At 44.1% G+C, this 13,985-nt stretch overlaps 1 protein-coding gene across 2 annotated transcripts in view; it reads left to right on the forward strand.

Annotated features, from left to right (window-relative positions):
* The window catches only part of DEPTOR (DEP domain containing MTOR interacting protein), a 135,592-nt gene that overhangs the window by 66,009 nt on the left and 55,598 nt on the right, over window positions 1-13,985 (forward strand). For both annotated transcript variants that reach the window (XM_047074134.1, XM_047074135.1), the window contains exon 4: window positions 3,380-3,558. In XM_047074134.1, the coding sequence (XP_046930090.1) occupies window positions 3,380-3,558 (179 nt within the window). The remainder of the gene's footprint in view (window positions 1-3,379; window positions 3,559-13,985) is intronic.

Genomic DNA, 13,985 nt, shown 5'->3' on the forward strand with positions numbered 1-13,985 from the left:
CCAAGGAGTTTCCCTTGTCATTTCATAGCTGTGGGGCACAAGTTCATCCTGCGTGGGGTAGGCATGTAGGCACAGTGATTGGTTAAGTAGTGTAACCCTTGGGATATACCTTGCCTTTTTGTACTATAAAACTGTTTTATTCACACTCATATATGATTCTCACAGTCATGGGTGAAGATAGCATATACTCTCGAGGAAAAGGAGGCTGAAACCAAGCAAAGTGGCTTGTTTTACGTCTTACAGCTAAGTGATTCTGAATAAACTGACGTCTTCAAATTGCTAGCCTGGTGTCCTTTCCACAGCAGATCGGGGCTCCAAGTCTGAAAAGCATGGAAAATGCACATCCTATGAATGGACATTCAGGTATGGAGGTTCAGTTACCCCCAAAGGAAATGATTTATAAACATGTATCATGTGCTTCTTTGCATGACCTTAATCAAATTTCCTACCCACAACACTGAATGCTGCCATACAATTTTTTCTCATTTGGATGCAAATTATGTTTTGTAAATTCAGATATAATTGACACATAATATTGTATTAGAGAATTACATTTTTCTCAAGTGGATGAAGAAGGGGTTGGATTACAGTGGTCTCTAAGGTTTCTTCCTGCTCTAGTATGAAATGGTACAATTTGTGTTGCATATTATTGTTAGTTTGAAAAGAAATGAGGATTTTTGAAAGAAAGATGTAGAAGATAGGAAATTTATCAGAAATAGTTTTAAAGAGGAAAATGACCCAATGATTTTGGCATTTTATGGAGTTCCATTTTTCATTGAACAAAGTGTTATGGGCAAACATGGACCCTACCCTATTGGACCTTATAGTTGAATAGGGGAGGTAGTCTTGAATCTGGTAATCACATAGACTTTACAGGGAATGATGAGATGACCTAACGGAGACCTGAGAATAGCCGAGATACAAAGGATAAGGAGTCAAACAAGCTTAAGGAGTAGAAGAGTGACAGGGAAAAGTAGCGGAGAGCATTCCAACTGCAAGAATAACATATTCAAAGGTCCTGTGGTAGATGGAGTATGGTATGTTTGAGGAGCTATAATAAGACTCTCTCTGAAGCAGACAGAGGTCAGAGGTGAAAATGGTCTGAAGGGCGTACACGGGAAGGATCGGGCATGCATTAGAGACCATATAAACGATTTCAATCTTTAAAAGCAACGAGAAACCTTTGAAGTGTGTCTTCAACAGCAGTAGGACATTATCAGGTTTGAGTTTTAAAAAGATAATTTTAATTGCTGTGTTTGGACTTAGATGCTTGAGGCTGGGTTGAGAACAAGAGTGAGTACATAGTAGAGTCTAATTAAAAAACGACTTAATTAGGTTAAAGGTGTTGGTGTTTGGGCTAAGGAAATGGCAGCGTCAGAGAAGGGAAGAGCTAAACATACACGAGCACGATTTGGGACATAAAATTCACAATTTATACTGACTGGGTGGGTGGATGCCACCTTTTTTCCTGGTGGGATGACGGAAGCACCACTGGCACAGGACCAGGTTTGGGAGAAGAACAGGAGTTCAGTTCTGGGCTTGTTGGTTTTGAGGTATCTTTGAAAGGTCTGTGTGGATACAAAGGTCTGGAGTTGGGAATGTCGGCCTGATCTAGAGACATAAATTTGGGAATCCTGGGGGGCGTGGATGGCAGTTAAAGCCTTTCCCTGAGTGACTATGGAATGAGAAAAGTGGTATTTGGAGGAACTGAATCTCAAGATATTCCAGCCTTCAAAGTCCAGGGAGATGAGGAGCCAACACAAAGGTAGCTGAGAAAGAGGTAAGAGCTGAGAAAGAGCTGAGAACAGAGGGACGGGACAGGAGGGAAAGCAGGAGAGCGTGATGCCCTTCTGGACGAGGGAAATGGTCAGTAGCATCTAATGCCATGCTATTAACATCAACCAAAATGGGAACCTACAAGGTGCCCATCATGTGTGGATGCAAGGGAGAATGCTGTGGCCCCGTGGGAGCTATTTCGGAGTGTAGTGAGGACAGAAGCGGGGGGAGTTGGAGGATGCTGGAGAAGGAGGTGTGAGAAACAGTTTCTGTGGGGAGGGGGTGTTGTGAAGGAATGGCTGACGTCAGTTCGGTCTACTGTAACAAAAACCGTAGACTGGGTGACTTAATAGACTCTTATGTCTCACAGCTGGGAGGCAGGGAAGCCCAAGACCAAGGCACCAGCCGTTCTGCTGTCTGGTGAGAGTCCGCTCCTTGGTGTGCAGACGGTCTCCTGTTGCCTCACCAAGAAAGAAGGGGGAAGCAAACTCTGTCTCTTCTTGCAAGGGCAGTAGTCCCATCATGGGGGCTCCACCCTCATGAAATAATGACTTCCCAAAGTTCACAGCTCCCGGTGCCATCACACTGGGCATTATCGTGTCAATATGTGAATTTTGAGGGAACACAAATGTTCGGTCTCCAGCGGTCATCTTATTGGCTCAATGATTTGGGAAACCGAATACTTGCTTTAGGAAAGAAATACTAGCCTTTTTAGAAAGGTGGGATGGGGCTTGGTCAGTAAATTATAACTCCTTTTCAAGGTGGCTAAACTGCATGCCATGTGCTAATGTGGGCTTTAGATTACATATCCAGTTTTTTCCCGTTTTTCTTTTTTTTTTTTTAATATATTTTTTAAGTAATCTCTACACCCAACGTGGGGCTTGAACTTATAAGCCTGAGGTCAAGAGTCAGCATGCTCTACTAATGCAGCCAGCCAGGCACACCACCAGTCTATTTTTTTTTTTAAATTTTTTTTTCAACGTTTATTTATTTTTGGGACAGAGAGAGACAGAGCATGAACGGGCGAGGGGCAGAGAGAGAGGGAGACACAGAATCGGAAACAGGCTCCAGGCTCTGAGCCATCAGCCCAGAGCCCGACGCGGGGCTCGAACTCACGGACCGCGAGATCGTGACCTGGCTGAAATCGGACGCTTAACCGACTGCGCCACCCAGGCGCCCCAAGTCTATTTTTTTTTTAAGAGAGAAAGAGAGTGTGTGCATGAGTAAGGGAGGGGCAGAGAGAGAAAGAGAGAGGGAGCATCCCAAACAGGCCCCATACCCAGCAAGGAGCCCAACACGGGGCCCGATCCCACCACCCTGGGATCATGACCTAAGCTAAAATCAAAAGTCAGAGGCTCAACCAACTGAGACACTCAGCATCCCCCCCACCTTTTTTTTTCTTAATTACCAAGAGACAATGCACCTTATTCAGTCCTGAAGCAGAACCTTCTCTTAGAAGTTACATCTGTAACAGCACACGACAGCCACATCTGTCTGTCTAATAACTTTGCTGTGATACGTCACAGAAGCCTGTGATACAGGAGTTCAAATGAACTACTTTCCTTCCGTGTAGGTTTATTTTTCTTCCCTTCCTTCCTCCCAGGCTGATGAGCCCTGAAAACACACTCCTGCAACCCAGGGAAGAGGAAGGGGTCAAGTATGAGCGCACCTTCATGGCGTCTGAATTCCTGGACTGGCTGGTGCAGGAAGGCGAGGCCACCACAAGGAAGGAGGCCGAGCAGCTGTGTCACCGGCTCATGGAGCACGGCATCATACAGCATGGTGAGCACATGGGTCAGCTCTTGCCGAGGTAACAGACAACCCGGAGACCTTGTGACTTTTACAACAACAAGCATTTATTTCTCACTCGTGGGTCTGTAAGTCAGCTGTGCCTCTGCATGGGGTTGGGGTCGGCTCGGCTTGTCTCCAAACTGGGCTCAAGTTCAGCTAGGCTGGCCCTGCTTTCTCATTCTGGGACGCCGGCTGAAGGAACGTCTACTCTTTGGGATATATTGTTTTCATAGAGGAGGGCAGAAGCTAAAGAGAGGAGGCAGATTCTTACAGTGTCTCCAAAAACTTCTGTTCGGATGTGATTTGACATCCCCAACTCCCACATCCAGTCGGCTACAGCAAGCCATCTGGTCCAGTCCAGATGGGAAGTTGATGCTTCTCACAAAGTTGGTTGCGAGGGGAGAATGAATATTTGCTGAACCACAGTACAAGCTGTGACAATGAAGAGGTGATCCAAAAGGCCTCGTAAAAGTTTCACTTTCTGTTTAGGGCTGAATCATAATGATGCCATATAACCTGTTGGTTAAGAACTGTATTAGTTATCTATTGCTGCATAAGAAATTACTCCAGAAATTAAAGGTATAAAACAATAATAAGTGTTTGTTACCTCGTAGAGTTCCTTTGGGTCAGGAAGTCGGGAGAGGCTTAGCTGGGTGGTTCTGGGTTGGGAGTCTCTTGTGAGGTTCTGGTCAAGATGTTGGTCAAGGGTTACAGTCGTCCGAAGGTTTGACAGGCTACAGGTTGGCTTCCATGGTGGCTCACATGTGTGCCTAGCAAGTTGGTGCAGGAAGTTGGCAGAAAGTTCCAGTCCAATGTGTATGGACTTCTTCATGAGGCTGCTTGAAAATTCTCATGACATGGCAGCCCGGGTTCTTGCAGAAGGAGTGACCTAAGAGAGTGCAAGACAGAAACCACAGTGCCTTCCAAGTGAGCCTTGGAAGTCACACACTGTCATTTCTTCAGTGCTCTGCTGGTTACCAGGTTAGCCCTATTCGGTGTGAGAGAAGACTGTCTAAGGGTGTGAATCTCAGGAGGCCAGGATCACTAGAGCCATCCTGGAGGCTGTCTCTCACAAAAACATAGGCTCTGGAATCCCAGCTGCACTAGTTACAGCTACTTGCCTTCTCTCATCTGTAAGATGGGGATATCTACACAGGCGATTGTAGGAGTAAATGGGGTAGATGTAAAGCACTCAGTTCAGTGTCCTGTTCTTAATAAGCACTCATTTAATGTATTAGCATAAAGTATAAGCTTTAAACAGTGAGGACAGGGCTAGGAACCAGACAGGCACATCAGCCTCCAACTTGCTATGAAAGGCAATACTTGAGTTATTCCTGCTGTGAACTCCCCTAGCCCTGCTTCTGCACAGGCCTAGGATTTCTATCCCAAGGTTAGGAATATAATAATGGAATTATAGAGATGAAAGGCACTTTCAAACTTAATTGGAGCAGGGTTTTACAACTGCAGATTGCAACCCTTTAGTGGGATGTGAGATAAACTTAGCCATTCCCAGCATTACTTCTACTTAAAGTATGGTCTGGGGACCCACAGTGTCACCCGGGAGCATGGTAGAAACACGGAATCTCTGATTCTACCAAGTGCTGCTGAATCTACATTTTCACATGATCCCCAGGTGGTTTGAATGCACATTAATGTTTGAGATGCAGTGGACTGGATTTAACTAGAACAGAAAATATCAGAGCGTGTTTTATCTAGTGAGGTTATGCATTGCTTTGTAAAACTTTGATTTCAGCTAGATAGTTGTATAAACATATGGACATATTCATGTGTGTATTGATTTGCCACGTAAAAATTGTCACTGCGCACTGGCGTCAAGTATTTTGAAAGCCACTGACCTAGAGGCATTCCTTAGAGAGGCCCTCAAGCCACTGTTTTCCAGGATGGTTTCTCCTTGCAATGCTGCCACGATTGAACTCATAGCTGTTTGTTGATGGCCTCATATGTCTGTTGATGTGCTAAGCTCACTGACAGTAAGAAGCTGAATAGAGGGAAGAGTGCCAGTGTGGCCTCTGGCTTTAGACAGCTCAGTCTTGTTTGAACTAAAAGATGGATCTAAAAGCAATTAGCAAACAATAGAAGGTGTACTTTTTATTTGTCTATTTTATACTCTGTGCTGGGCACTATTCTAATGATGTCACAAATATTAACTTATTTAAACAGGCAGATAGGGGCGCCTGGGTGGCGCAGTCGGTTAAGCGTCTGACTTCAGCCAGGTCACGATCTCATGGTCCATGAGTTCGAGCCCCGCGTCAGGCTCTGGGCTGACGGCTCGGAGCCTGGAGCCTGTTTCCGATTCTGTGTCTCCCTCTCTCTCTGCCCCTCCCCGTTCATGCTCTGTCTCTGTCTGTCCCAAAAATAAATAAAAACGTTGAAAAAAAAATAAACAGGCAGATATTCTTTTTGTTATTTAAAAAAAATCTTTTTTAACATTTTAATTTATTTTTTATTTTTAAAAAAAAATTTTTTTTTAACATTTATTTTATTTTTGAGACAGAGACAGAGCATGAACAGGGGAGGGGCAGAGAGAGAGGGAGACACAGAATCGGAAGCAGGCTCCAGGCTCTGAGCCGTCAGCCCAGAGCCCGACGTGGGCTCGAACTCACGGACCGTGAGATCGTGACCTGAGCTGAAGTCGGACGCTTAACCGACTGAGCCACCCAGGCGCCCCATTTTAATTTATTTTTGAGAGACAGAGAGAGCGTGAGCTGGGGAGGGACAGAAAGAGTGGGAGACACAGAATCCGAACCAGGCTCCAGGCTCTGAGCTGTCGGCACAGAGTCCCACGTGGGGCTGGAACCCACCAACTGTGAGATCATGACTTGAGGTGAAGTCGGACGCCTAACCGACTGAGCCACCCAGGTGCCCCAGATATTCTTTTTGTTATTGTTGCTAAGTGTATTTTATTGTGGAAAGAACACCTAACATGAAATCAATCTTCTTAACAAACTTCTAAGTGCACAATATAATATTGTTGACCATATGGCAGGTGTTCTTATTTTCTCCATTTTACAGGAAAGGAAACCAAACCACCAATAGATTAAATAGTTTGTCTGAGGCCACTCAGATAGTAAGGTCCAAATGGGTATTTGCCAATAAGTGTGAACTCAGAGTTTTAGTTGGAGTGTGGGGCTTTCCACAGTGAAAAACAGTGCATTTGGGTTAGAGTTAGTTCTGTTGTCTTTGCTACAGACAGAAAACTTGGTGATACCAACTTCCATACACAAATAGCCTCTTACACTACAGTTCACTGGCTGATACTATAACATCTTCAGAGAGAGGACAGAGGATGCCACACATTGTTTCCAAATGATTCCAAAGAGTGAGCATTACACTTCAACTACGGTGTAATTTTGTGATGCTATAAACACAATCACCCTGAAGTTGCAATGTGAAGGATAAAATAAGGCATCACTGTTGGCAAATCTTAACCCCCAAAGTTTGCTTTCCGTGGTTTCAGGAGGATTGCATATTCTCTGTCTGTAGACATCAGAGTTTCCAAGGAAGCTCTAGTTTTCCTAATACAGCAATTCATTGCTAGATTACAGGTCCTAACTTTGAGTTATGAAAATATGGCTACCACGTATGTGTATGTTAGAGCTAATCACAAATGCCAGTTGGTGTCTTAAGCAAAGCTCTGAATTCTCTAGCTAATAATTAACTTCACAGGTTAAACATTAAAGAAGGTCAGACGTTAGGCTTTGAGCCGAAGGTTTCTAGATAAAGGTGGTTCCCTAGACTGAAACCAGTAGGCATAAAAATCAGGCCCACTTACGAAATTCTAACCATTTATGAAGGGTGAATGATGCTGTGTAATCCAGAAGGAACTTGTTAGATGCGTCATTAGCTTACAAGCATATGTATGTGTGTATATGTGTCTGTGTTTATATACACACATGCAGGCATATATTTCCATATTTATACAAATGTATGTAAGTTGACCACATAGCTACATATTTATCCAGCTTTTCCATTTATTAAGGTTTACCATATATCAGGCACTGGGCTAAATACTTTATAGATTTTAATATGTTGTATACTTAATATGTATGTGTTTCACACACAGGACACACATATATATATATAATCTTATTAAAATCTAGCAGCAATTCTGTGACATTGTTGTTATTAATATTATAGTTTTCCAGGGAAAAAAAGCGTAAGTTCAAAGCCTTTAAGGTATTTTCCCAAGGCTGCATAGCTAACGAGTAGCTACTAGGTGTTGTGCCTTATTCAGATGTTTTCCTTGGCCCCGGAGGTAGTAACTGGGTGTGGCCACCTACAGTGGGATGAACACTGTCATGGGAGGGAGACAGACAGGAATTAGATCCCAGTTCCTCCATCTACTGAGTAGCCATGTTGACATCTCAATTCTTCCATTCTTTAGGTTTTTAGATTTGTGAAATTAGAATTCTATACCATTGAAAGCTATGTTTTCATTTTGGGTGGGGGGGAGATCATATGACCACCCACACGTTCCAAAAGGACTCAACATATAGTTGGATTCATGGCTAAAACTTATCAGAATGAAAGGACACAGAGAAGGATCATCCAGGGAAAAAAGACACATCAGATGTTATCGGGAGAAATCCAGACACAGCTTTCCTGTCCTCCCTCCCAGGGCCACACAGACCTGGCTCCTTCCTCCAGCAGGGACATATACTAACACATGTGCAGTGTCTCTGCCCAGGGGAGCCCATTTGAGACACAGAGTACGAGGTTTTTGTTGGGGGTTGCTCACGGAGGTACACTCTGCCTGCTTGGCCAGCCACAACTCTCAGCATTGCAGACTCCCGGTAGGAAAACACGTATTCTCCATAAATCATAGTGTTTGTACAAACCATGTAGGCAGGCTGGCAGAGCAGAATTCAGGTCCCCAGGTGGGTGAAGTTGCCTTATCGTGCAGTTACCTAGGGAACCTTCCAAAAGGCAAGTTCCCAGATGCTAGTCACAGGCCAGGCCCCCAGGCGAGCCCTTCTGTATCAGGGCTGCTATGGTAACCCTCCTCCCTGCACAGAGCTGCCGTGGAGGTTACATAATAGCAGTTGGCCAAAGCTTTCCACAGGACGTCTACTTCTTATGGCCCCCAAATGCCTGCTATGGTAGGCGATCTGATCCATTGTAAATAACAGTTAGCATTTATAGAGCCCCTACCACGTGCCGGCCACTGTTGTAACCACTCTACTCATTTACTTACTCCTCTCGAGTTAGGTATCATAATTATTCTCCTTTTAAAGATAAGGTTAAGAAACTTGCTGAAGACAAGAGCTAGTAAATGGTAGACTCAGCATTCAAATCCAGGCAATCTGACTCTTCATCAGCAACGACGACTGAACGCCGGTTATAAGCTCCACTAGGTGAGGGAGAAAATTCCTCAACTTGTATTGCGTCAGCTCACACGGCCTGGCACATGTCATAACCATAAAAATTGCTGGTTCATAAAATACACGATTCCCATGCCCCAAACAATGACCAGGTGCCTGGAGATGTTTGTATGACCTTCGCAAAATGCCGCGAACACGTTTCTCTACTCGCATAAAGTATCTCCCTCAACTGCCTTAGCTGCTCTCCAGCTCTCTTTTCCTTACATGGAGGGGGATAGAAAGCAGATAATCACACGGGTAAATTGTTCACAGCTGCAGCAGTTGACCCTGGATAATCAGGCTACTGCTGTTCTGTCCAGGCGTATAATTTCCTCTTTTAAAGATTTAGTCAGAGCTCTTCAACAATTTCAACACTTCATCAAGCCCTCTTTCTTTTTCTTTTGTTTTAAGAATATATTTATATAACATTTTGCAATTCCCAAAGTGGTTTTATGTATATTAGCCTTTTAATCCTCCCAGCTGCTCGGGGGTAGTTGTGATTATCCCATTCTGCAGCGGAAGACAGTAGCTGAGACGTTCGGTCTGACAGCCATGGAGAGAGAGCTTGGAACCTGCCACCCAGGAAGCTAGATGCCAGAGCCAGACAGGAATTAGCCCCATCTTACCAGTAATTACGATCACTGACAAGAGTTCAGCCTGAGCCTGGAATAGCCTGCCTAAAGAAAGGATGAAAGAGAGAGAGAGAGAGAGAGGATGGGAGGAAGGGAAGAAAAATGGCCCTGATGATTGAGGCTGAAGGCAAGATTGCGACTGGCCCAAGACTGAGTGATACTGCGGAAAAGAAGAGTATTCTGACAGTTAGAACACTAAGGAGGACTTGCCCCAAGACTATTTGCAATAGGAGTATTGCAGTGGTGAAGGGAGATGGGGCCAAACTCTGAATACTGCGAGGACAGAACGAAGGGGTCAGGAGATGGAAATTTATTAATAGGAAGACATCAAGCGTAGAGGGATTCTTTTCTTCTTTTTTCTCTTTTCATTTCTTTTCTTTTCTTTTGAGAGAGAGAGAGAAAGAGATGGGGAGAGACAGAGGAGGAGAGAGAATCTTAAGCAGGCTCCATGCCCAGTGCGGAGGCTGACACGGGGCTTGATCTCCTAACAGTGAGATGATGACCTGAGCTGAAATCAGGAGTCAGACGCTTAATCGACTGAGCCACCCAGGCAGGCGCCCCTAAAGGGATTCTTGCTAAACCAGTTTAAGAGAATTCTTAAGGAAGGTAGGCCAAGGACTTACAAGCAAAGATGGAAGAGGAGAAATTTGGTCAAATATCAAGAGTGATTGAATATCGAGGGTGGGAGGGGGTGGTTCTCACCAGACTGACTTAGGGGGATTCTTTAAGACTGGGCTGGGCAAGCCAAAGACAGGATGGGGGCCAAGGTCAAGGCCTAATAGAAAAGAGGGTTCAGGAGAATCTGACTATAGAGTCAGAAAAGGAGAGAGTCTCTGTCAATAGCAACCTACCGTTGCTGGCCTACCCTCCCTTCCTGTCCATCAAGACTCTCCTACTCACGTTCTCTTACTTTTGGCCTTTGGTAACTTCTTGCTACCAACAAGAAGATTTTTGTATTACAGATGGTATCCAGTCAGTATCTTCATTTTTCTTTACCCTTAACTAGAATGTTCAGTGCTTAGAGTACAGAGAATTGGTTTTCTCTCTCTGTGTCCCCAGTGGCTTGGCATTGGTATATTGACTATTCAGAAAAAGAAAGAAAGAAAGAAAGAAAGAAAGAAAGAAAGAAAGAAAGAAAGGTGTTAAATGAATGGATGGCAGTAGTGACCACTTATTGAAACCTTACCATTTGCTGGGCACAGTGCTGAGTATTTATACCAGCTAGCGTTCTTTCAGTATAAGCAGCCCCAATCATTATTTGCTTTAAACATAGGCAGAGCTAGCTGACAGTTAAAGGAAACATTGAAAAACCAGATGCCTGGAGAAGTACTAGAGCAGCTCTTGGGAATCCACTTGCCAGGAACTAGTGACGAAAGGGCCATCTCTTCCAGCCACCTAGAGCCAGGAAATTAGCTCCGTGCTAAACCCTAGGGAGTGACTCTGATTGGCTGAACCCGGGTCACCTGCCCACGTCTTGACCCTAGATGGGCAGAACCCTTTGACTGACAGACTCACCAGGTAGGGGAGGGATGCTTTAGGTAGGCACAAGTGATAGACTGTTCTTTACTGGTGTTAGTTCATTTCATCCTCTACCCCCAGATCAGTGCACTTGGTATTGTTATTCCTGTTGTTTTAGATGACAGTATACAGTATTTGGCACTAGTATAATCATTCTTAGCTCTTTCATGTTAAACTTTGAATAGGAACAAAAGTACTGCTTGGAGAGAATATTTTCTCAGTCCACTTTCAATAATTATTTCAAGCACAATCTTTATCAACAGCCATCGTCTAATAAAATTGTTTTACCTTCTCAATTTAGAATCTCTGGGAATTATCCCACTGTGCCTTCTGATATGCTTTGGCTCCGTTTCACTTTTTATTGTAGCTGAATCCAAAGCAAGAAGAAACGTGTACACAGCCATAATGTTGTTGCAGTGTAAACATAAGGGAGCCAGGTTGCTTGGGAAAGTCAAGGGCTGATGCATTGGCACACATTGAAGTGTTGATTTTGGTTAAAGGAAAACAGGTCTTGTAGCTACACCAGGACTTAACTATTAGAAAGTGTGAAGGGAATAAGAGATACCTTAGCTCATGTAATCTTCCAAAAGAGTGCAATGCATAAGGAACAGAGGCCTTTTGTCAACAGTGTCGGAAATGTAAATATTTCAGTCTTTAGTTGACATTAGTATAACTTGTCAGGTCTACAGACACTGATCTAGCTACAGACAGCATTTGGCTCTGAAACATGCACTCCTACCAACTCCTGCCTTGCTCCTGACGGCTTGTTGTCCAGTGTCCCAGCTGTACATAGTCCTCAGTTTATCCAAATGCAGCATTTCTTTAACAACACGAGGAAGTCTTAAAACAGAGGCACACAATCTCTGTGCAGTTGAAGTATATGGAAACTATGCAGTCTTGTATTAAGTACTACTCAGTTAGGTGTTGTGTGGCAGTTTAAGGACTCAGCTGGTTTTCAGTGGTCATTTTTAGTGGGACGTGTAGACGAGCGTCTCAGGTATAGTAGAAACACGTATCAGGGTGGAATGGACAATTCAGATTTTGGATCAGGATATGACTCTTCTCTCTCCCACTGGTCAGGAAACTGTGGTGTTAAGTCCTGGCTACTGATGGACACAAGTTTGACCACAGCCCTCCAGGCAGGGTGGAGGCAGGTGGGACAGAAAGTTAAGAGGCTCTCCTTTAAGGAGTGAAATCTCTCCATTCTCTTTTACATCACAGACCATTCTTGTAGCTCTAGAAAGTCCCCAACTTGCCGCCTCTCGTTCTAGATTCTCAGCCACTCACGTGAACTCACTTCTCTTAGCTGAGGGTCCCCTCTCAGACAGTCTGTCTGGATTGTCTTTTGTGTTCGGACCTATAGCTCCTCCTCCTCGCTCCCTCCTCCCCTCTTCCACCAGGATTGGCCAAATAAGCTGAAGCATATTAGTACCCTGGAGTGATTGCTAGGTGTAAAACTGACCATATGGTCAACTCTGATTGGTGTGACTATGCAACAGGATTAAGTTAAAAATTAAAGAAGGAGTTACACACACACACACACACACACACACACACACACACACCACATACATATCCAGATTACAGTTGGGAAAATATGTGTTAATTAATATTCATAACCAATTTTAATCTAATTTGGAGAATAATGTTTTTATAGAGTTATTTAAAAAGTTATTTTATTTTATTTAATGTTTATTTTTGAGAGAGAGTGCGAGTGGGGGAGGGACAAAGAGAGAGGGGGGAGATGCAGAATCTGAAGCAGGCTCCAGGCTCCGAGCTGTCAGCATAGACCCCGATGCAGGGCTCAAACCCATGAACCATGAGATCACTACCTGAGCCGAAGTCAGATGCTTAACTGACTGAGCCACCCAGGTGCCCCTATATAAGTTATTTTAAAACTGACATAAAATTCTAAAGTCTCTAACATTTTATCTAGCTTTTTTCTCTAAAAAGCTCTCCTTCACTTTCTTCTCTGTCCCAGTGATGACATTGGACCCAGTAAGGAGGCCCCCCCCAACCCCTCACCACTTCTTCTATCCATTTTATTATAGCCACTCCTTTGGCTCCTGCCCAGGTTTCAGTGTGGTTGGAAATTACCAAAGCCGCCATGTCCAGGGAGAAGGGGAAGGTGCTGGTTTTTAACCACTGGCCTATTCCCGTCTCTCTGAGGTCCTCTTTTTTTTTTTTAATATAATTTATTGTCAGATTGGCTTCCATACAACACCCAGTGCTCATTCCAACAAGTGCCCTCCTCAATGCCCGTTGCCCACTTTCCCCTTTCCCCCACCCCCCATCCACCCTCAGTTTGTTCTCTGTATTTAACAGTCTCTTATGGTTTGCCTCCCACCCTCTCTGTTTGTAACCTTTTTTTCCCCCTTCCCTTCCCCCATGGTCTTCTGTTAAGTTTCTCAAGATCCATATATGAGTGAAAACATATGCTATCTGTTTTTGTCTGACTGACTTATTTCACTTAGCATAATACCCTCCAGTTCCATCCACGTTGCTACATATGGCAGGACTTCTGAAGTCCTCTTTGACAGTTGCTGAGAGCATAATCTCGAGCAGGGATTCCTATCAAGTGGGAACATAATGTGCTTCCTCATCAAAATGAAGGAAATAGGATGGGGGACATAGTGTGAAGGGGAAAAAGACTGCGGTAAGAACAACCCTCGATTCTTTGGCTATCAGAAGCTCGGGATAAGAGTTACCTTCTATGACAGATAGCTCTCAAAGTGTTACACTTAAAGGGATGAACTTGTTCGGTGCTTAGCTGGTCTGTTCCTATGGAAAACCAGCCCCTACTCTAGGCCCATCGTGCTTCCAATGGAAACATGATGTGAGCCACAAATGCAAACCATAGATATACTTTTAACTTTTCTCATGGCCA

The sequence above is a fragment of the Lynx rufus genome, unplaced genomic scaffold (genome assembly GCF_022079265.1).
Source record: "Lynx rufus isolate CCGP_SWC_20201006 ecotype Redwood Valley unplaced genomic scaffold, mLynRuf1.p SCAF_12, whole genome shotgun sequence".
In the NCBI taxonomy this organism is placed as follows: domain Eukaryota; kingdom Metazoa; phylum Chordata; class Mammalia; order Carnivora; family Felidae; genus Lynx; species Lynx rufus.